The 24,034-nt window shown below is 41.0% G+C and overlaps 1 protein-coding gene across 12 annotated transcripts in view; it reads right to left on the bottom strand.

Moving 5' to 3' along the window:
- The window catches only part of CSNK1G3 (casein kinase 1 gamma 3), a 163,531-nt gene that overhangs the window by 98,219 nt on the left and 41,278 nt on the right, over positions 1-24,034 (bottom strand). For 10 of the 12 annotated variants that reach the window (XM_073344822.2, XM_073344818.2, XM_073344823.2 and 7 more), the window contains one exon: positions 5,621-5,690. The exons of the other annotated variants lie outside the window; for them this stretch is intronic. In XM_073344822.2, the coding sequence (XP_073200923.1) occupies positions 5,621-5,690 (70 nt within the window). The remainder of the gene's footprint in view (positions 1-5,620; positions 5,691-24,034) is intronic. 12 annotated transcript variants of the gene reach the window in all.

Here is a 24,034-nt window from a genome sequence, read left to right as displayed (position 1 = left end):
TTCCACTGAAGCATCAGACAGTGGTAGCTGCTGATGTCAAGCTAGAGAACATAGTCCAATCTAATGTATGGAAAATATGTAGAATTTGACCATGTGTATCTGATTATCAACATCACAATTCACATTAGAAAATTGAAGATTATTTTCGGAGCATATTTTAGAATTAAAAAGTTTAAGTAGCAAGTTAGAGTACATTTACCCTTGCTTGCCAATAACGTAAAAGCACAAATTGAGTGGTGAATCTGAAAGTTAATGAGGTACTGGATTAATTTAATCCACATGTCCTTTCACTATTACATAATGGATTCATACAAGAGTAAATCAGCCCAGACATTGTAACTGGTTCTGGATTTTGTGTATAATTGTTTTCAAGGCTTTTTTTTTTTGAGCGAGAGCGAAGTATGAGGGGATTCTCAGGCTGTTTTTTTAAACAAAAGATTTTTTTTTCTAGTCTATGACTTCACAGATGTAGAAATGCATCAGTACATCATTCCATGGACAAAAGCTACTAAAGATTATGCAGAAAGCCCTGTCCTACAAATGTGTTTTGTCAGTTACTATTGCAACTAAAATGCTATTATTATTATTAACTATCATTATTATTGAGTTATTATTGATAACTCAAAAAGAACATCTTCTGTCAAGTGGCACACTACATCACTACACTAAAATTCACAGATCAGATATCAGCAGGAGTCAATTAAAATGAAATCACAGGAAATGTTATGCAGTTTCTATAACAGTTGACTAAGTAAAGGTGAACATATTCTATAAAGGCTTTATTATTTCAGCTTTAGAGAGTTACCATTGATGTCACTTACATTCAAAACAGTTGCTCCTAATATTGTATTATAGGCAGAACAGGTAGCCATGCTTAACACATAATGTTAACAAAACCCTGTTTTGGTAGCTTATAACTGCAAATTTTAACTGTTTGCGCTGAAGTTTCCATACCATTTGTCTGCCCCAGGCTGAATTATTTACTTTTTTTAAATTATTAATTTCAGCTAAAACGTTTCAGCTATTTCTCAAAGAGATCAGGAGAAAATATATTGGTAAGCATATCTTAAAAATATTTACAACCACTTTGTTAAGAACCTCTTATGCTTCCATGCTTTGAGGCATGGATTTGAAATTTGACAAGTCACAACACCCTGGTATTAAGGGTTTGCCTTTTGTCATCCCTGTGAAAACCCACAGGAATTTGTCCATGTTATAAGCCTCTTAATATCTTAGTTCACATAGTTTGGCAGCTAATTCTCTGAATATTTCATCTGCAGAGTGGTTATATTTCAGCTCAGGAATGTTGAGACTGAGGACTTCCTTTGCAATTGCTCCTCCAGGCAGCCAGGGTCTGTTGTGGCAATAGCCACAGAAATCAAAAGCAGGGACATCATCTCCTGTACTCAATGCTCCTCCAGCCAGCACTAGGCAGGGAGGAGAATGAGAAAGTAGCCTGATTTGAATGCAGAGAGGTGATAAGGGGAAGACTGAGTCTGGGCCAGGAAGCTAACCAGGTTGCAGGGAGAAGACAAGGAAAAGGACAGGCTAGAGGGCAGAAGAGTCTATAATCTCTAGAGTACACTCCCCTCCGAATCTCGAAAAAAACTCTGTTTCAACAATCCCCTGCTGTCAGCAAATATATGTGAAACCCACTGACAAAATGTGTACCATCTACCTCTAGTGGTTGGTCCACAGAAGATGACAAACCTACTGCAGCTTTCAGTTACTGTTAGAATTCTGCCATCATTTGAACTGTACTGTAGATCTGGAAGTTCTATCCCTCCTGTTGAAGCAGGAGGGAGTCGCTATGATTCTACATGATGGAATTTCTTTTCAGCTTGCTTTTTTAAAGGAAATTACATACAAAAAACTATACTAAAAGATTAAGATTTCAAAGTCAAGCAGTCAAAATTTAGGAAATGCCAGAATTAAGATTGTCAATACAACCTTAATTCAGCCCCCTTGTTCATACGCATGATGATAGTCTACACGATCACATACCATTTTTTTTCCCACAGAACTCCTGCCTCATTCAGTGCGCAGGATGAATAGTGCTCTGGAATTCATTACAGTGTATACTGAATGAGGCTGCTGCCTATACTACCTGGCCTCATTTATTTCAGAAGAAAGGTGTGTAGTAATTGAGGACAGGGACTTCAGTAACTAGTGCCTTAATTTGTATTTAAGGCAGCTGCATGCCATTCTGGAGAACTGGGTTTTAGCCCTACCTCTGCTACACAGTTCCTATGTGATTCTGGGCAAGTCACTTAAACCAAACTTTTCACAATCTGCCACTAACTAGGTGTTCCTCATTTTCTGAGCGCCCAACCTGAGACAGTAGGGCTGCAACTGAAGTGAATGGGACCTGTGCTTAGAATAAACAAGGCATCATAAAATGCATGAGTACTCTGAAAAATCAGGACCTCAAAATTCACGTGTCAGATTATTCACCCACAATTAGTGGACAGTTGGCAATTTTGTCTAATTTCTATGGCATGGCTTCCCACATCTGTAAGTCAGGGATAAAAATCACCACCTCACTTCACATAGAAAGTGTGAAGATAAAGATTCACAGGTGTTTGCGAAGCACTCAGGTGATGGAGTGCCATGTAATAGACCACGAGGAAATTCTGTATTCAGTGCACAATTTGGACTGTCTGTACTGAAGACAGCATAGGCCCACACAAATCAATTAAAAACAAAACAAAATACTGAATTAAAAACAAACAAGGTGCAAACAAGGTGGCTGAATTAAGTTTGAACAATCAACCTTAATTCTGAAATTTCCCAACTTGAATGCTTGACTGTGCAGCCTTAACAATCTAATAATGTAGTTTTAAAAAAAATATAATCCACTATACCTGATCTTAAAAACCTTCAGTGATGAGGATTCACAACCTCCCTTGGAAGCCTGTTCTAGTACTTAACTATCCTTATAGGTAGAAACTTTTCCCCCCTAATATCTAGCTTAAATCTCGCTTGCGGCAGTTTAAGCACATTACTTCTTGTCCTGCCTTCACAGTGGACATGGCAAACAACTGATCCCTATCTTTATAACAGCCATTAGCTTATTTGAACACTCTCTCAGGTCCATCTCTGTCCCTAGCCCCCAGTCATCTTTTCTCAAGACTAAACACATCCAGTTTTGGGTTTTTTTTAATCTTTCCTCTAGGTCAGGTTTTCTAAACCTCTTTTTGCTGTTCTCCTCTGGACTCTCTCCAGTTTGTCCACATCTTTCTTAAAGCATGGCACCCAGAACTGGACACAGTACTACAAGTGAGGTACTCACCAGTGCCAAGCAGAGTGGGACAGTTACTTCCCATGTTTTACATATCATATTCCTGTTAATACATGCCAGAAAGATAACAGCCTTTTTTGCAAGTGCATCACACTGACTACTCATCCATGATCCACTATATCGCCAAATCCTTTTCAGCAGTGGTAGCAGAATAACCTAGCCACTTATTTCTCATTTTGTAATTGTGCATTTGATTTTTCCTTTCTTAAGTGTAGTACTTTGCACTTCTCTTTGTTGAAGTTCATCTTGATGATTTCTGACCAGTTATCCAATTTGTCAAGGTTGTTTTGAATTCTAATTCTGTCCTCCAAACTGCTTGCAGCTCCTCCCACCTTGGTGATATCCACAAACTGTATAAGCATACTTTCCACAACATTATCAAAGTCATTAATAAAAATATTGACAAGTACTAATTCCAGGACAGACCCTTGCAAGAGACCACTAGATACCATCCTCCCATTTTGACAGCAAACTATTGGTAACTACTCTGAGTATGGTCTTTCAACCTCTTATGCATCCAACTTGGAGTAATATCATTTAGAACACATTTCCCTAGTTTGCTTATGAGAATGTCGGGTGGAATTGCATCAAAATCCTTACTAAAATCAAGATATACTGTAGCTACATAATTGAAAGATGGGTAAGGAACTGGTTAAAGGGAAGACTAGAACAGATCATACTGAAAGGTGAACTGTCACACTAGAAAGAGGTTATTAGTTGAGTTTCTCCAAGGATCAGTCTTGGGACCAATCTTATTCAACATTTTCATTAATGACCTTGGCACAAAATTTGCATATCACACAAAGGTGGAGGTATTGCCATTAAGCAGAAAGACCAGAAGATCATACAAGAAGGTTTGGACAGCCTTGAAAACTTGAATAAAGAGAAATGGGATGAAATTTAATAATACAAAGTACAAGGTCATGCACTTAGGGACCAAAGAATTTTTGCTATAAGCTGGGGATGCATCAGTCAGAAGCAATAGGAGGAGAAAGACATGGGGATATTGGTCAATCGCAGGATGATAATGAGCCACCAATGTGATGCAGACATGAAAAATGCTAATGCAATCTTAGGATGCATCAGTCAAGGTATTTCCAGTAAAGATAGGGAAGTGTTATTACTATTATATAAAGCACTGGTGAGACCTCATCTGTAATGCTGTGTGCAATCCTCATCTCCCAGGTTTAAGAAAGATAAATTCAAACTGGAACAGCTGCAGAGAAGAGCTACTAGGATGATAAGAGAAATGTAGAACCAACCTTCAGAGAGGAGACTTAAGGAGCTTAGCTTGTTTAGCCTATCAAAATGAAGGATATGGGGAAATATGATAGCTCTCTATAAATACATCAGAGGGATAAACACCAGGGAGGGAGAGGACTCATTTAAGTTAAGGGCCAATTTGGCACAAGAACAAATGAATATAAACTGGCCATCATCAAGTTTAGGCTTGAAATTAGAGGACGGTTTCTAACCATCAGAAGAGTGAAGTTCTGAAACAGCCTCCTCCTCCCACACACTAAATGTTTATATGCGCCCTGCTGGCATGCACTAAAAGTTCCCTTGTACGCTTTAACGTGCTCCCATTTCAGAAAGGGTAGATTACAGTACTACGGAATTTTAGTGTGCATCAGAAGGCTGTACATGGATATTTGGTGAGCAGCACAGACAAGCTTGCCACAACTATAGCCTGGTCTACACTGGGGGGAAATCAACCTACATTACACAACTTCAGCTATGTGAATAACGTAGCTGAAGTAGATGTACTTAGATCTACTCACCACAGCGTCTTCACGGCAGTGAGTCGACTGCTGCCTCTCCCCCGTCAACTCCGCCTGTGCCTCTTGTGCCAGTGGAGTACAGGAGTCGACGGGAGAGCGCTCGGGGTAGTATAGACATACCTTAAGTGTTTGTACAGACAAGCCCTCAGCACACCAATTCACACCCACAACTTCTATAACGTCTAAGGTTTGAGTACTTGGAAGCTATATTTTTCAATAGGTAAAAAACTATCAGTTTACAATAAATCGAAGTTAAATACATATACGCACAATTGCAAAAACAGTGTATAAATATACTACAGAATATATTTCCATCAGAGTGAATAAGCCAGTACTGACATGAAAATATTCCAGCAATAAAGTTATATATGAAACCAAATGGCTTTCAGTCTATTTTTTGTTTTGCTGCTATGGCTACCTGCTGATTTAAAAAGATGTTATTAAAGGACAGTTACACCCCAAGATCAGTCAACTCATGTTTAATCCATTGTCAGTTTTCACATTATTTTACAGTCTGATACACTGTACGTATGTTTACCTCCAGATCCTAATTGCTTGTAGAATCTGTATTCCAAATGTAGCTGTGGTGCTCTGGACTTCATTGGCTCCTGATTTAAAAAAAAAAAAAAAAAAAAAAAGCAAACAGAAAGGATTTAACCTTTAAAATAAGACAGTTTATCTCAATTACAGTTTTTGCATTATTTACTATCCATTGCTCTAATAATCAATATATAGCGAAGATGTCTTTACCAAAAAAAAAAAAAGAAGAAGAAGTTTTACACTGCCAATACTTAGTGAAAATGTACATGGTGAAACGAACTGGTGTTAACAGATTACAGAAGGTTAACCAGTCCCCATCCCAAACTAATTCTATATTAGATAGTAAAAAAAAAAACGGTCAAAACAGGATTATTTGGGTTGCAAAGGCAAGCACTTGAAAGTTAGAAAATGCCAGATTTACAGTTGCCCATGAAATCTTCATTCTGACCTCTGTGTATTGAAGGAGACAGGAATCATGTGGGAAAAAAGTATGTGATCATGTAATTATTCACACGCACAAGGGGGTACAATTAAGATGTAGAGGTTAACTATAAATCTGGCATTTCCAACCTTTTGAGTGCCTGATTCTGCAAACTAAACATTTTACCATAGTTTTTGTTTGGTTTGTCTGCCTGTTGAGTGGTTTATTTTTTTTTTAAATAAACTTCTACTGAGTGCAACAACCCCTCATTATGTATCAGTGGGTAATGAAGCCTGAACCTTCACCATTACAGCACAGACTACTAACTCTTGAGCTACAGAACCAACTACAATAACTGACAGTAGGCAAGGCTGTTATCCCAGTGCGGCGTGGGGGGGCGGGCGGAAGAGGGAGAGGGAGATGGGATGGGACTGCTGGATCCAGGAGTAGCCTAGAATGACTACGCTTTGGCTTCTTTTTCCTTCTTCTGCCACTTCCTCCCTGGAAATTTGGTAAGAACATACCCAGGCTGAGTCCCCCAGGGGCAGCATAGGCCACTAGTGCCAGGGGCTCTGCCCAGGGAGTGGGGAGCCCAGCTTGGCTTTCTTCTCCACCCCTGTCCATCCATACAACTGCTCTGGCAGCTCCCCGGTGTTCCCAGTACAGCATGTGCTGCTGCAGCAGCAGCTTCTTAGCCCTTTTGCGTGTTCAGTTATTTTGGCAAGATGTCAAAATTTTCCTGAGGAACACATGAAAGCAAGGGAATGATGAATTTTGTTTTTTTAACAGTTTATATCTCAGCAAGAGCTGAAAGGAAATTTCATGACAAAAAAAGCATTTCCCTCGTTCAAGGACACTCCTCCCTTTGAGCATCTAAGGTCTCCAGCAAACAATGAAAGAATGAGAGTTTCTCAAAGAAAAGGTACCAAGAATCTTTTACCCTTGTAAGGGTTCAGCAATCTAAATACAGGGGGTGCTAACCAGCTGACTTTGTAGATCTGGGATAGTAACACATTTAATATAAACTCAATGTAAGTGAAAATGCTGTTCTATAAAAAAAAGTTGTGTAAAGCACAAGAAACTGATAATAGCTGTGATCCTTTAGAAGTCATCTTTCAATTATGGGTTATTCAGAGCCTTCCAATAAAGCATATCACTTGATCACCATTACGTAACTGGCATATCTAGTTAAACTAGTTCGAAAACTTGGCTAAACTGGAGTATCACTGACTAACGTACAATGTATCAGTCTTTAATCCAGTTGTACAGAATATTGCTTTCTCCCAAATGCATGGGATTAAAATTTAGGATCACAAATACACAAAATTAAATAATATAGTTGAAATTTGCTGTGGTAATAAAAGTTTTTCTAAACTACGCAATTCTGCTGTAACTAGTATCATATAATGCAATATTACTGTCCCATGAACTGTTATGTGATATCTTCCTCTTATAAGGGTAAGGAGGTATGTGTGTCTGATCTGCTCAAACACTCAGTACAGAACTGCATTTTCATGGGAAAAGGGAATTCACTTAAATGAAGTGTACATACCTACTTATCAGACTGCAGAGAGCATTTAGAGATTGGTCTCAAAATAAATGGGAGTGTTCCAAGTCAGTGGTGGAGAATTGCTGGGGTAGAACAGTTGTGGGAAACCACCAGAATGGAATGCATTGACCAAGTGCAAAGCAGCCAAGCAAACCAATCTGAAAGCTCTATACCAGCTGAAAATTCCCTTAGCCAAGAGGAAGTCTCCAATGGCCATGTTCTCCAGCTTTAGTGCATTTTTCACCATTATCTGATGAATGAATTGAGGGATTAGTTATCCACCAAATAATGCGTAGCGTAATATTCTACCAGTTGAAGACTTGCTTTAATACTGGAAAAAAGTTTGTTCATCAGATACATTATCCATGTTCAACAATCTCTGCTTCATACACTAAATGCAATTCCGACCGTAGTTCACTTCACATAACAAATGGTTCCAGTGAGAGAGGACAATGCAGAATTATCTACAGAGCGTATTTTGTTTCCATAGGTAACAATATTGAGAACACACACAGTTGGCTGTAATAGATATCTCTAGCAAGATACAAGAGCATACTTAAAGATAAACTCACCTTGTCCTTGAACTTGAATTTAAATATTGTAAAGAAGGTTTTTCTTTACTATCTAAACTCCATCTTAATAAAATTTGCCCAAAAGCAAATAAAGCAAGTCTAAAAGCAATAAAGAACAAAGACTATATACAAGAATGCTTAAGTAAGAAATCAAGCGTCAGATTTAAAAGCAGAAAAATATAATTTGTTTTATGAGCTGTTAAAGACATCCTGCGCCAAGAGCTAGAACTATAGTCCCAGAGATTTACCGAAGTGTGCTCTGAAGTATCTACCACTACCCTAACTTTTTCTTGATGTTCAAATGCTGAGGGATCTAGACAGCATACTGTGCTCTCTCAAAAGAGGCATAGTGAGCTTCTTCAACTATATAAGCACAAGACTTCGTTATTTTCCATGTGAAAAGCTGCCTCACAAGCCTTACAGCATTCCGTAGATCATTAGTTTTTTGTGAAGGGTTTCTCCAGAGTCAGTTTTACATCCATGCAGGGCCAGGATTTTTTAAATGATATTCAAGTTTCCATGCAAAGGAAAGTGTCCCTTGTTTTCCCTAGATGAGAATGGTTCTTCCTCTGAAGGATATTCTGGTGGTTAAGACTAGGCTGAACTCTTGGCTCTGCCGCATGCTTATTACAAAAACTTTAATCTCTGTCTCAGTTCCCTACCTGAGATACAGGAACTGTTCCTTACCTCAAAGGAATGCTGTTTGAATATGAACAGCTTCTGTGAGATGCTCATATAGGTTATGATGAGAGAGACTCTCTTATGTTAAACAGATACACTTGTCACAAATATTTGAGTGCTGTGTTTTTATTGCATGTTAATTTGTATACTCAAAGCACACCAGGAAACAAGAGATCATTGGCTTATTCATTTCCTTCTATAACAATTTGATAAAAGAATTTAAGCATTGCAGAAGACAGTTGCTCACCCTAGTCCTAAGGGCAAAGACCAAGGGTCTATGTAAACGTTGTCCTATGACAACGTCAAAGTACACAGCTGCAAATCACTTCATTTCGACAATTTTTAGCTCCACTACAGCCTCACAGTCCAATGGTAACTTTTACTTATTGCAGAGCTGCTACACTGTACTCCTTCAGTCTCTTTTGTATACTCTAACAATGCACCAGTCTGACTACAGGATGGTTTCAGGGAGCAGATTCCCATTGGAGACAGGGGTCATCACATGAGTATTGTTTCTTGTTGACCGCTCATTCCAGGAACCATACCAGCCTGTTAACTTTGTCTGTATTTACAAGTATAAAATAAAAACTAATCCAGGTTCTCTCTGCAGGTATTTCAGTATATCATCATTCTGGGCAGCAATAACTGATGATCTCATCTCTAAAAACTTAAATGTCCTGTCTGCCTCCTGGATCCAAAGGGTTCTTCCAACTTCTGGGATAGACTACACCACAGCACTTTTGTTTCCTCTTCATTCCCCTTGGGAAATCATATCTTGCAGAGGTTCAATGGAGACTGAATAAGCTGATTCAAGGCTACTGACGACAAAATGGCAGGAACTTCCTCTCAAACATTTTATCAATCTGATCATTTAGTGACGGAAAGAATTATTATTTTCAGATTGGTGGAGCATTGAGTAGCAATTTTCTTCTACTAGTGTAACTTCAGTTTTTTAAAAAAAATTGTCTTGCATATGATCTAATCAGAGGATCTGCCATACTGTATCAGACTAATTGTCTATAAAGTCTGTGACAAAGTTCCTCCTCTACCTTGGTGGGTCTTGTGCTTATTGGTGGATTTGCTCACCTTGGAGCTTCACGGCAGCCCTCAGTTTGGACAGGGAAAAAGGGACCTACTTAACCTGGGGCTAATATATCTGCCTTCTATTACTCTCCTGTTGCCATCTGGCCCGACCCTGTCACAAGTCACATATCCTACTATTACTTTATTATATAAATTGCTCCATTGGCTCTTCAGACAAAACAATCCCTGCCATAAATAGCTTACAGTGTATGCTTAGATACAGCATGGCAAAGGAAAAACTACTGAGTGTGGGGAACTTCGGCAAGACTGGACATGGTTGCTTTAGGTAGTTGTGCGTTTATGTTGATGGGTCTATTTTTTTTTTTTTAGAATGTTTGTTATGAACTGTAATAGATGTTTATGAATAAAGGTTTGGGGGGAAGCTTACTTGGTTGGTGGTTTAACATGCAGAGTGGGTGAATTTGTGGGAGCAAAAGAGAAGATAATGGAAGGAGTGGGAGAGTCTGAAGCATGACGTGTTGCAGGGCAACAAAGGAAATGTGCTTGCCAGAGAGGGCAAGATAATAAAATAAAAGTAAATGAATAAAAATGTTAACAAGATACGGAGTGCACAGTTCCGATGTTCCCAAACTGTGGTCAATGGAGAACTGACTGGTCATGCGATGCTAGTTATTCATAGATATTTAGGTCAGAAGGGACCATAATGATCATCTAGTCTGACCGCCTGCACAATGCAGGCCACAGAATTTCACCCACCACTCCTCAAAAAACCTCTCACCTATGTTTGAGCTTTTGAAGTCCTCAAATCGTGGTTTAAAGATTTCAAGGAGCAGAGAATCCTCCAGCAAGTGACCCGTGCCCCGTGCTACAGAGGAAGGCGAAAAATCTCCAGGGCCTCTTCCAATCTGCCCTGGAGGAAAATTCCTTCCCAACCCCAAAATATGGCGATCAGCTAAACCCTGAGCATATGGGCAAGATTCACCTGCCAGATACTAACAGAAAATTCTTTCCTGAGTAACTCAGATTCCACCCCATCTAACATCCTATCACAGGCCATTGGGCCTATTTACCGTGAATATTTAATTACCAAAACCATGTTATCCCATAATACCATCTCCTCCATAAACTTATCAAGTTTAATCTTAAAGCCAGATAGATCTTTTGCCTCCACTGCTTCCCTTGGAAGGCTATTCCAAAACTTCACTCCTCTGATGGTTAGAAACCTTCGTCTAATTTCAAGTCTAAACTTCCCAATGACCAATTTATACCCATTTGTTCTTGTGTCCACATTGGTACTGAGCTTAAATGATTCCTCTCCCTCTCCGGTATTTATCCCTCTGATATATTTACAGAGAGCAATCATATCTCCCCTCAACCTTCTTTTAGTTAGGCCAAACAAGCCAAGCTCCTTGAGTCTCCTTTCATAAGGCAAGTTATCCATTCCTCGGATCATCCTAGTAGCCCTTCTCTGTACCTGTTCCAGTTTGAATTCGTCCTTCTTAAACATGGGAGACCAGAACTGCATACAGTATTCCAGGTGAGGTCTCACCAGTGCCTTGTATAACGGTACTAAAACCTCCTTGTCTCTACTGGAAATATCTCACTTGATGCATCCCAAGACCACATTGGCTTTTTTCACAGCCATATCACATTGGTGGCTCATAGTCATCCTATGATCAACCAACTCCAAGGTCCTTCTCCTCCTCCGTTACTTCTAATTGATGCGCCCCCAGTTTATAACTAAAATTCTTGTTATTAATCCCTAAATGCATGACCTTACACTTCTCACTATTAAATTTCATCCTATTATTATTACTCCAGTTTACAAGGTCATCCAGATCCTCCTGTAGGATAGCCCTGTCCTCCTCTAAATTGGCAATACCTCCCAACTTTGTATCATCCGCAAACTTTATTAGCGCACCCCCACTTTTTGTGCCGAGGTTACTAATAAAAAGATTAAATAAGATAGGTCCCAAAACCGATCCTTGAGGAACTCCACTGGTAACCTCCCTCCAGCCTGACAGTACACCTTTCAGTACGACCCGTTGTAGACTCCCCTTTAACCAATTCCTTATCAACCTTTCAATTTTCCTATTGATCCCCATCTTTTCCAATTTAAACTAATAATTCCCCATGTGGCACGGTATCAAACGCCTTACTGAAATCTAGGTACATTAGATCCACTGCTTTTCCTTTGTCTAAAAAATCTATTACTTTCTCAAAGAAGGAGATCAGGTTGGTTTGGCACGAACTACCTTTTGTAAAACCATGTTGTATTTTGTCCCATTTACCATTGACTTCAATGTCCTTAACTACCTTCTCCTTCAAATTTTTTCCAAGTGCATACTACAGATGTCAAACAGGCCTATAATTACCCGGATCACTTTTTTTCCCCCCTTTCTTAAAAACAGGAACTATGTTAGCAATTCTCCAATCATACGGTACAACCCCTGAGTTTACAGATTCATTAAAAATTCTTGCTAATGGGCTTGCAATTTCTTGTGCCAATTCCTTTAATATTCTTGGATGAAGATTATCTGGGCCCCCCGATTTAGTCCCATTAAGCTATTTGAATTTCATTTCTACCTCAGATATGTTAATATCTACCTCCATAACCTCATTCCCGTTTGTCATGCTACCATTATCCCCAAGATCCTCTTTAGCCTCATTGAAGACTGAGGCAAAGTATTTGTTTAGATATTGGGCATGCCTAGATTATCCTCGATCTCCACTCCATCCTCAGTGTTTAGCAGTCCCACTTCTTTCTTTGTTTTCTTCTTATTTATATGGCTATAGAACCTTTTACTATTTGTTTTAATTCCCTTGGCAAGATCCAACTCTACTTGACTTTTAGCCTGTCTCACTTTGTCCCTACATGTTCTGACCTCAATAAGGTAGCTTTCCTTGCTGATCCCTCCCATCTTCCACTCCCTGTATGCTTTCTGCTTTTCCTTAATCACCTCTGTGAGATGCTTGCTAATCCAGCTTGGTCTACAACTCCTGCCTATGAATTTTTTCCCCTTTCTTGGGATTCAGGCTTCCGATAGCTTCTGCAGCTTTGGCTTAAAGTAATCCCAGGCCTCCTCTACCGTTAGATCCATAAGTTCTTCAGTCCAATCCACTCTCCTAACTAATTTCCTTAATTTTTGAAGGTCAGCCCTTTTGAAATCAAAAACCCTAGCTGCAGATTTATTTTTGTTAATCCTTCCGTTCAGTTTGAACTGAATTAACTCTTGATTGCTTGAATCAAGATTATCCCCTACAACCATTTCTTCTATGAGGTCCTCACTACTCACCAAAACCAAATCTAAAATGGCATCCCCTCTAGTCCAGTTCAGCAACTACTTGATGAAGGAATCCATCAGCTATCGTGTCTAGGAAAAGCCGAGCCCTATTATTATTGCTAGCACTCATCCTCTAGTCTATATCTGGGAAGTTAGTCTCCCATGATCACGCAGTTTCCATTAGTATTTACTTTATTAAAAACATTAAAAAGGGCTCTATCCATATCCAGATTAGATCCCGGCAGTGTGTAGCACACCCCAAGCACTATCCCAGGGGAGCCTCTAGTAGTTTTCTTCCCCAATGTAATTTTTGCCGAGATGGACTCTGTCTTATCCATTCCATCGCTTATTTCTTTACGTTCTACCTCATCATTGATATACAATGCTGCTCCACCACCTTTACTTTTATTTTGGTCTTTCCTAAACAGCACATACCCTTCAATACCCGTAGTGCAGTCATGACTACCATTCCACCATGTTTCTGTTATCCCTCTAATATCTGGTTTCACTTCCTGCACCAGTAGCTCTAGTTCCTCCATTTTGTTACCTAGGCTCCTCGCGTTGGTGTACAAACATCTTAATTTTTGCTGTTTGGCCTCACTCACATTCTGTACCCTATTAGGCACGGTCATTCTACAGCCAGTATAACCTATTAGACTGGTATCCACACTGCCCGTCCTCCTTATATACATTCTCCTACCCACGGCTGTATCCTTTCTTACTTCGTTTTCTTCCCTCTCAATGCTAAAATCTGGCGTGGAGATTACCTGGACATCTCCCAACCATCTCCCCCAAATTCCTAGTTTGAAGCTCTCTTAATCAGTTGTGCCAGCCTCCATCCTAGAAGTCTATATCCTTCCCTACTCAGATGAGGTCCATCCTGAGAGAAATGTCCTCTGTCCATGAATGCCTCCCAGTGGCCATACATCCCAAAGCCCTCCTTATAGCACCACTGCCTAAGCCATCTGTTGATAGGCATAATTTTGTCACACCTTTGTTGCTCTTCTCTAGGAAGAGGCAGAATCCCACTAAAGATCACCTGAACCTTGATTTCCTTAAGCATCTTCCCCAGCCTAGCATAGTCTCCCTTAATACTTTCCAGCGAGAATCTAGCCGTATCATTTGTTCCCACATGAAGGATAATTTGGGGATTCTTTCCCACTCCCTTTAGGATCCTTTTCAACCTCAGGTCTACATCCTGTATCTTAGCCCCTGGAAGACAGCATACCCTTCTATGCTCTGGATCAGCTCTGGTTACAGGCCTGTCTATTCTTCTCAGTAAAGAGGCCCTGATCACATAGACCTGCCTTTTCCTGGTGACGGTGCTATTCTCCGGTCTATCCCCTGTTCCCTCTGGCTGCAAGTTCTTTCCTTTCCTATTCTCCCTTGTAATCCTCTTCAACCCATCCTGTATCCTCCTGGGGCTCATATTTGGTGTAGTCTCCATTTACTCTTCCGCTTTTCCTATAGGACTAGCTGCTCTTCTCTTCTTCCTTGCCCTTCCACCTTCAGTGACTACCTGCTGAGCCCCTTCTTCATTTTTCAACTCTGCAAACCTATTCCTGAGCTCTATTTCTCCTTCGCTAGCCCATCTTTTCCTCTGCCTGGTTCTTTTAGTCACATGCTTCCACTGACCACTTTCCTCACCCAGTCTCCCCTCAGAATTCCCCAGGATTATGTTCAGATCTTAAACAGAGGCTTTGTGTACATAGAACCAGCTATACCAACATAATCCCCCAAGTAAACACACATTCAGATTTAAAGAGTGGCTTTTTTCAGTTTTAAATTTAAACCCTTCCCAAGTAACAAACTAACTTGGGGGAAAAAAAAAAAGAGAGACAGAAGAAGAGCATGTCTATCTTTGGGCTTACCAGTGAAACAATCTGTTTAATTCACACCTTAGGTTATAGAAAAAATTCTGCATAGATAAGGCCGGTGTTTACAGAAAAGTAAAGCTACATGAAATGTTTACCCAGTTTTTTCCCCATACAAGAACTCCAGCAATTTATACAGGGATGTGGGGGGATCCTAAATGGGAAGGAAGGTAATGATATATTTCTGAACAGAAAAAGAGATTGCTCATGAGAACCTATTAAGACGTGGTCCACACTATGAAAAATTCGTGAATCCCTAAGGTCAGGAGACTGTGGGTGTAAAAGCACTTTCTGCTACTGTCAACCACAGGCAGCTTGCAGGAGAGTGCAAATACCTGATGTTTCAGAAGGTTAAAATAAGTAATTCATTTAACCAGTTGTGCAATAATGTATGTAACATTTAAAAACACTAAAGTTTGCAAGTAACAGCCGTGTTAGTCTGTATTCGCAAAAAGAAAAGGAGTACTTGTGGCACCTTAGAGACTAACCAATTTATTTGAGCATGCATCTGATGAAGTGATGTAGCTCACTTCATCAGATGCATGCTCAAATAAATTGGTTAGTCTCTAAGGTGCCACAAGTACTCCTTTTCTTTTTTCTCCTTACAATGTGTATGAAAATCGAGGTGGGCCATTTCCAGCACAAATCCAGGTTCTCTCACACACACACACACACACACCCCACACACATAAACTTACTCTCCTGCTGGCAATAGCTCATCCAAACTGACCACTCTCCTTACAATGTGTATGATAATCAAGGTGGGCCATTTCCAGCGGGGGGGGGGCGGGGGTGAGAAAACCTGAATTTGTGCTGGAAATGGCCCAACTTGATTATCATACACATTGTAAGGAGAGTGATCACTTTAGATAAACTATTACCAGCAGGAGAGTGGGGTGGGAGGAGGTATTGTTTCATGGTCTCTGTGTATGTAATGTCTTCTGCAGTTTCCACAGTATGCATCCAATGAAGTGAGCTGTAGCTCACGAAAGCTTATGCTCAAATAAATTGGTTAGTCTCTAAGGTGCCACAAGTACGCCTTTTCTTTTTACTAAAGTTTGCAAATTTTTTCTTTGCTTACATAAAGAGCATAATAAAACATCCTTGTGAAAATTAAAGCATAAAACCACAAACAGTTAAAAACTCATTTCATGCCAAGAGCACCATCCCCTCCTGAATATCAGTGTGTGATGAGGTGGACTAGGCCCTGACTCCCTCTGCTGAAGGCCTCACAGCCCTGCCATACCCCACCCCAGAAAAGGGCAGTGAAGAGAGTCCTCCAAGTTGCCTAGAGTGGTGGCGTGGGCTGCAGCCAGAGAGGGGCAGCAAGGAGCAGCTAATCCGGGTTTAGCAAGACCATATAAAAGGAGCTGAAGTGCAGAGCAGAGTTCAGTTCTTTGCCGGAGGAATGTGGGTGGTGTGCCTGACTGGCTGAGGGAGCTACAGGACCTAGGACAGAGCAGTACTAGCAGAGATTGGGGGGTGGGGAGTAGAGGCCGAGAAGGAGCTCTGGGCTGGCCGCTGGGACTCAACAAGGACCAGACCCTGAGGTAAGAGTGAAGAACGTGCTGGGGCCACGGGGAAGTGGCCCAGGGAATTGTAGCAGCGACTCAGCTTAGTTGAAGGGACATGGTGGATGGTTGCTATCTTTAGTGTCTCTGTAGGACAGGCCCAGGGCCCCCCCGACCAAGTGGCCTGGACTTTGATGCATCCCTGGAAGAGGAAATGAACCATAGTGGTCCAGCTGGACAGCTTGGGCCTGAGCAACCCCAAGAGGGCGAAGACATTGCCTCCAACGAGGGAGCCTTGGGGCACCACTCTATACCAGAGCGAGGACAATTCGAGAGATCCCAGAAGGGGCTGAGAGACCATCGAACCAGGGTACTGTGATAGGCCCTGCTGGACTGATTGAGGAGTGAGCGCAGAGATAGGGCTGCAAATAAAGCAACATTACAGAGGGTGCTGAGATAGGCCTCCCTGTGGGACTTATACCCTGGAAGGGGTTTGATTTTTATCTCACATACAGACTGTGAGAGACTCTGCCCAAAGGGAAGAGTTGCTGAAGATTCCACTACAAGCCAGAGAGAAAGTGCAGGCACGTGCACTCGGACAAGAGGGCACTTGCGAGAGGCGAGTGCCACCCTGTTACACAGTATCTATACCCAACAACAGTGAGAGTTAGAGTTTTGGCCTTAACTTTGAATTTCCTGCCTTTTGTTAGTTTATTATACGTTAACACACTACTTCCTTTTCATTGCTTCAAGTGATCAAGTAATTATAATTCTGTCTTGCACATTGTAATAACATACACTAGGGCTTTACCAGAAGTAGGACTCTTTCAGAACTTCTAAAACAAGGTATTTGAAAATGGTTCTTAAAGCTTTCTACACAGCTTTAAGTGAAGTTGTTGTAAGACTCAGAGGAATTAGCAAATCAATATGGCAAAACTAAATTGCCAAATCACAATCACTTCAGAGGTTGAATGAAATTAATATAGAAATACCTTAAACTCATTATTTTATAAATAATTCATAAAGTGGCAATGTTTATGGATGTGGCAATTTACTCAAAAAATCCATAAATGAACCAAATAGTATCAGATTTATATTTTTCTTAATCTGGAGTACCATATAATTAGTGCTCCAAAATCACCAATCATGCAGAAGACACTATAAAGGTTTATTGTGATTACACTACCTCAGCAATTATTACATTTTGAACACAGAAATAACTCAGCCCATATTCACCTTGTACTGGACTTAAGAGTTTCAGGCATATTTTAAAAGGAAAATTCATTTTAAAACTAAGGCTACACAATTCTGCTCTTTGGGAAAAAAGTTAGTTTGGGATGTTTTTTTACACCAGTTCCTACCTGTGGAATGAACTTTGTATTTGGCAACCCTGATTTAACCATGAAGTAGTTTGGTAGAAGTTCCTCTCATAAGCTTACTATATAATTATATTAAAAGCATTTACTTTTTAGACTTGCCATTTTTTATTTCGCTATTCCACAGCTCAGGTTTTCATATTCTAAATTTCACTTTATATAACCAGAATGTTCGATATATAAGGTACTGCAAAAAATATTCTATGGATGATTTGGAATAACTCCATGGCATTCATTAGTGGAGCCAAGAGACAGTTATGCAAGTTTTTCCAAAAAAAAGTGTTCATAAAAGTTACAGCGCTTTACACCTTCATACATTCTTTGTCGCGGTTTTTTTGTTTGCTTTGTTTTTAAAAACCTCAATCCATTCTGAAATATCTTTATTATTACAGAAACTAACATTGGTTTACCCACAGCTTAGGGCTTGTCTACGCTTACCAGGGATTGACGAGCGGCGACCAATGCATCGGCAGTTGATCTGCGATCAATAACCCACTAAATCGCTCTCCTATCAACTCCTGTAGTCCTCCAGATCAAGAAGAGTAAGGAGAGTCGACGCGACAGCATCTCCAGTCAACATCGCGTAGCGTAGACCCCGCGGTAAGTAGATCTAAGCTATGTTGATTTGAGTTACGCTGTTCATGTAACTCAAATTGCGTAGCTTAGATCGAATTTCCCCTGTAGCGTATACAAGGCCTAAGTCACATCCACAAGCACAGCAGAACTTCAATTTAAATAATGGTTGAAACTTAAGACTCTTCTTCACGGGGGTGTTAATCCACAACTTTTTGGAATTAATCCACTCTGAAAATACTTGCATATAAACAATGAAATTCATTATAGCGCACTCACTCCATATTTATCACAAATTCCAGAGTCCTGCTTCAAAATGAATTAACTTTGCTGAAAAGTGAGAGTTGGTCCCATCTATTGTTCATGTGCACGGAATGCTGCTGAGAACTACTCTGACAGACAACCAATGGCTATCCCACATCGCTTTACAGGTGACCATTACGGACTTGTCCGTTTACTTGCATGCCCTATCCTGCTCTGTCCCCTCCCCTTTTTACAACTGGCATACAGCACCATTTTATCCATTTGCTCCTGGATGCCAGTTTATTGCAATACCTGAAAGAATACTACAGAAGCCCTACAACACCCTGGATCTCATTGCCATGTGAGCAGAAGCATTTGTGCAGGAAAGTCTTGTAGCCTCCCACCGCAATTAAGACATTTTTGTGGACATTGCTGGGCAGATGTCCATGAGGGGCCACAACCGGGATGCTGAACAGTGTCAGATACACAGCAAAACAGCTCAGAAGCACCTACATTAAAATAAGGGCCAACAGGAAAAAACTCCAGTAGGGGACATATAACCTGTCCTTTCTAAGGTGCTGAATAGGATTTTACATAACTACATAACCACCCAACCCAGGCAACTAATGAAGCTTGCTCTCCCCTCGAGGAGCACCAGCAAGACACCCCAAATCCCAGGCAGCAAGCCAGAGAAGGACTGAGGCTGATCCTATGGAAGGAACCTTTGCATGTACTTTAAAACAAAACAAAAAGTATTTTAAATTATAATTTGTTAGTATGCCATACTAGCTTCCATGCTGGGTGCCCCACAGCAGCAGCTATTGTAGGTTGATGTGAGACAGAAGCCTTTCTAACTGAGGTCAAAATCTCCCTCCTGCCCTCGACCCAAACTGTCCATTTGCCACCTTCCCACCACCACCCATTCACTGTTCCAAAATGGCGGCTACTCGAGCCAGGTAATTGGTCTCCATCTCAAGCTAAAGCCCCATCTACCTAACATTTTTGGGCCCATAGCCATATACGTATTTTCTTTTCTCCTTTCCCTTCCTTCAGATGTCCTGCCCAATACCACCCCCACTCCAAACACTATTTGCCACCTCAAAATGGCAGCCAGCAGCATGGCACTGCTACAGTCTCTCCCTCACTCCATCCCACAGCAGATTCAAATAAGGAAAACATTCTTTTGTGAAAAATGCAAAAGTTTATTGAGCAGTGATTACAAGAAAAGCAGCACTCTCTTTTCATGAAACAGACGACAGTGTATGCCCAAAACTATAAAAAGTACAGCTCCCCTATAAAAGCCCAATAATATGCATTCTTACAGATTGGTAACGGTGAATGTTTCAAATAATCATTGCAGAACCCTGTCTGTTTTACTCTGTACTTTCAACATGTGTTCAGGTAAAAAAGCAAAATCTAAGGCTAAAGAATTGTTCAATTTTTGTTCAGAAACTAAGGAATAGCTGCATAGCCTTCCCCAATGGTATAGTTTGCAACTCATTTCCACTCCAGCACAACTTCTAGGGGGACCATCTTAGTGAATAACTTCACTGCGTATCTCCCTGGTCTGCCCTTTGCCTTTTTGAATATGACCATTCTCTGCATCCTAGTCACCTGCCTCAGTGCAACATCATCCAGAGTCAGGACAGCCTTCTGGTGATGTAGAGGGAATTATGCACCTTGTTTATTATGCAGATTCTCCCTGCTAATCCCTCCAACATCATATAAGCACCTCCAAGGCACAGCAAAACTGCAAAGCAAGACTGAGAACACAATTCCCAATCACAACCTCCTTTCCCTTCCCTGCACCCTTATCCTCAATCCTCCAAGGCACAACAGCAAAGCCACACAGCGTAAATTTTTTATTAAAGCTAATGTTAAAAAAATTATATAATAGGTTGAGAAAAGAGTATTTGTACATCTGGATATAGTGCTTAGATTATTCACAAATACAAAGTTTGTTTTTAAAGTCATAAGATACATATAGTGCATAATCAGCAATAACCCAAATTTAGGTGAATGAATTTAAGAATACAGTTTAGATATCTAGCATCCATACATTTGGGTACATTACTCCTGAAAAAAGTTATACAGAGAATTGGTGGTGGAAAGCAAAATATATCAATGAGTGAAGATTGTCCCTCCTGGTATTGCCGACGTCCGGTGATGTGTTCTACGTAGATGTCCCTTGGCCACCTGATAGCGTCTGATACCATGAGTTGCCGCATCAGCCGAGCGCAGCATTGACCGACTCCACATTCTCTCAGCATTCGCTCATTACCAGGGTCCTATGGGCCCAGGGCTTCAACTATCAGTGCATGAATTTGTACCTCGTAACCCCTAGTTCTCAGGGTGTCAGCATATTTCTCCAGCTTTCGAGATTGGGCGTTGTGAAAGCCGGGGTCCTGTTTTCAAAGGGCACGGTGACGTCCACCATGATGATCTTCTTCCAGTCCTCGTTGGTGATGACTATGTCTGTCGGTTCCGGGAACGGTGGAGTTCATGGTGACCTTCCCTATGGACATGGGATAGTGTCTCGTTGGCATAGCTGCACTTCCTGCATCGGTTGTCCTGATTCCTATAGTGGACAGCTCCATTCAGTGAGACGCAGGCCTGGTGGACGAACCTCCAGTCGGCAAATCAGCTGAAGCTGCCAGGGAGCAAGTGGTTGCTGGCATCCCACTTGCATGTCACCTTGAAGGCCTTGCCCTGGTCCGGCTTCTGTTTCAAGTTTTCCATGTATTGGCAGCGGATAGCATCCTTCTGGGTCCTCTCCAGCATGGTTCTAGCTCTGGGAGTGATGGTGCGCTCCATGTTCTTCACCTCTGGCACCAGGACTCCCAGCTCCCAATGCATGCATGGCTTACTATTTCAGGGGTTCCCCCAAGACTTGGAAGAATCTCAGAGAGGTAAAGCCAGAAATGCATAAAAATGTTATCATAGCCTCTCTAGAATATGAATAATACTCCTGTCTCATTTTTTAATACCCCCAAAGTTTCAGCACCCGCACTGGCCAGACCTTCAAAGACAAGGCCTTTGTCAGTGGCTGGCAAACCTGAGGGGGAAAAAACAGAAAAATTGTGAAGAAATGTTCATAAATATCATTAGAGTCTCCATCACAAAAAAAAAAATAAAATAAAATAAAATAAAGAGAAAAGAGATGGAGGCAGTAACTGAGGACAGAGAATGAATATATGACAAGGAGCTCTCCCAGGTAGTTCACTGCAAAGGACAGCATAGCAGTTGAACTGCCATAGCCAAAGTCACTATGGAAAAAAACAGGGAGATGGTAGAGGCAACTCCTGGAGAAGATAGGAAGCCAAAAGGCTCTGTTGTAGTGCATGATACTATTAGGGCAGCAGGCAATACAATACTGCAAATCAGCAGCTAGCCAAGTTATGTAGGCCATGGACAACACTGGCTACTGGGAACAACTCCTCCCCACTACACTCCCGCAGAACTGCTCCCAGAAGCCATTCCCCTCATGGACACCAGCTCAAGGCACAGAGAACAGGGCACCTGGCACCCCCTCTTTTGAGCCCTCTATCACCCCAGGTAACTTTTGAGCCTTGGCACTCCACTTCAGAAGAAGCAGAGCCAAACTGTTTACTCTGCTGTGACTTTAAGTGCCCCGCTCCTTGCATACTTCTCTGCACTGAACTGCTGCACTTTACTGTTTTGTTTCACTGCTGATTTAATGAAAAGGTCATTCGTCATTACATAATTGTTGCACAGTAAATTTTTATTAAACAACCTGACAAATGAAATTTTAAAGGCATCAACAGTTCATTTTACACAGAAAATAATTACATTTTCACTAATTCATCAAGGTTTGCAACCACATGCAGATAAACACACACGGTGCAACAGGAACTGCCACAACACAACACCCATAAAAACAATACAGTACAGCTTTGCAATTTCAGGCCTGAGGTTCAAAATAAGATCAATAGGCCTCCCTGACAATATCACCCTGGCTATTAGCATTTTGTCCTTGACACTTTGCTGGCTACTCAAATGGCTGAGCAAATCTCTGCATCTCCACCTCCCACCCATTGATAAGGTTTTCTCCCTTACACTCACAAATACTGTTCAAACAGACAACATTTGGGATTTTTTTCTGCTGCTTCTAGTCTATTCCACAAACAAAGCCATATCCCTTTCCAACAGCCAAATTAATTCTCAGCTGTCTTTCTGCAACTATTGAGGCAGTAGTTAACAGTTCCTATCTTCTAAGCAGCCAGTTCAAAATGATCTGGACAAACTAGAGAAATAGTCTCAAGTAAACAGAATGAAATTCAATAAAGACAAATGCAAAGTACTCCACTTAGGAAGAAACAATCAATTGTACAAACACAAAATGGGAAATGGCTGCCTCGAAAAGAGTACTGCAGACAGAGATGTAGGTGTTATAGTGGATCACAAGCTAAATATGAGTCAACAGTGTAACACTGTTGCAAAAGAAGCAAATATCATTCTGGGATGCATTAGCAAGAGTGTTGTAAGCAAGATTTGAGAAGTAATTCCTCCACTCTATGCCATACTAAGGCATCAGCTGGATATTGTGTCCAGTTCTGGGCACCAGATTTCAGGAAAGATGGAGACAAATTGGAGAAAGTCCAGAAGAGAACAAAAATTATTAAAGGTCTAGAAAATAATGGAAAAGGAAAGATTGAAAAAACTGTGTTTGTTTAGTCTGCAGAAGAGAAGACTGAAGGGAGACACGATACCAGTTTTCAAGTACATAAAAGGCTGTTACAAGGAGGAGTGTGAAAAATTCTTAACCTCTAAGGACAGGACAAGAAGCAATGAGCTTAAATTGCAGCAAGGGAGGTTTAGGTTGGACATTAGGAAAAACTTCCTAATGGTCAGGGCAGTTAAGCAGTGGGACAAATTGCCTAGAGAGGTTGTGGAATCTCTGTCATTGGAGGGTTTTAAGACCAGATTAGACAAACGTATCAGGAATGGTCTAGTTATTACATAGTCCTGCCTTGAGTGCAGGGGACTGAACTGGATGATCTCTTGAGGTCCCGGTCCCTTCCAGTCCTATGCTTCCATGAATGGCTTCACTAACCAGGGAAGCAGAGGGTAAGCCAGGTCTCCCAGGATAAAACTGGAGGAAAATGTCCATGCTAGTAATGTCTATAGTGTTCCCAGGGCCAAGGAGTCTTACTTCTATTAATTTAAATACACCTAAATTTCAAAAGATCCTAACACTGTGGACTCTTCCAGACCACCCTGAAGTTATGCCTATAAACTTGCAATGGCAGTCAACAAGCCCTTG

This window comes from Lepidochelys kempii, chromosome 5 (assembly GCF_965140285.1).
Source record: "Lepidochelys kempii isolate rLepKem1 chromosome 5, rLepKem1.hap1, whole genome shotgun sequence".
NCBI classification, from domain to species: domain Eukaryota; kingdom Metazoa; phylum Chordata; order Testudines; family Cheloniidae; genus Lepidochelys; species Lepidochelys kempii.
This window is presented reverse-complemented; position numbering and strand designations above follow the sequence as displayed.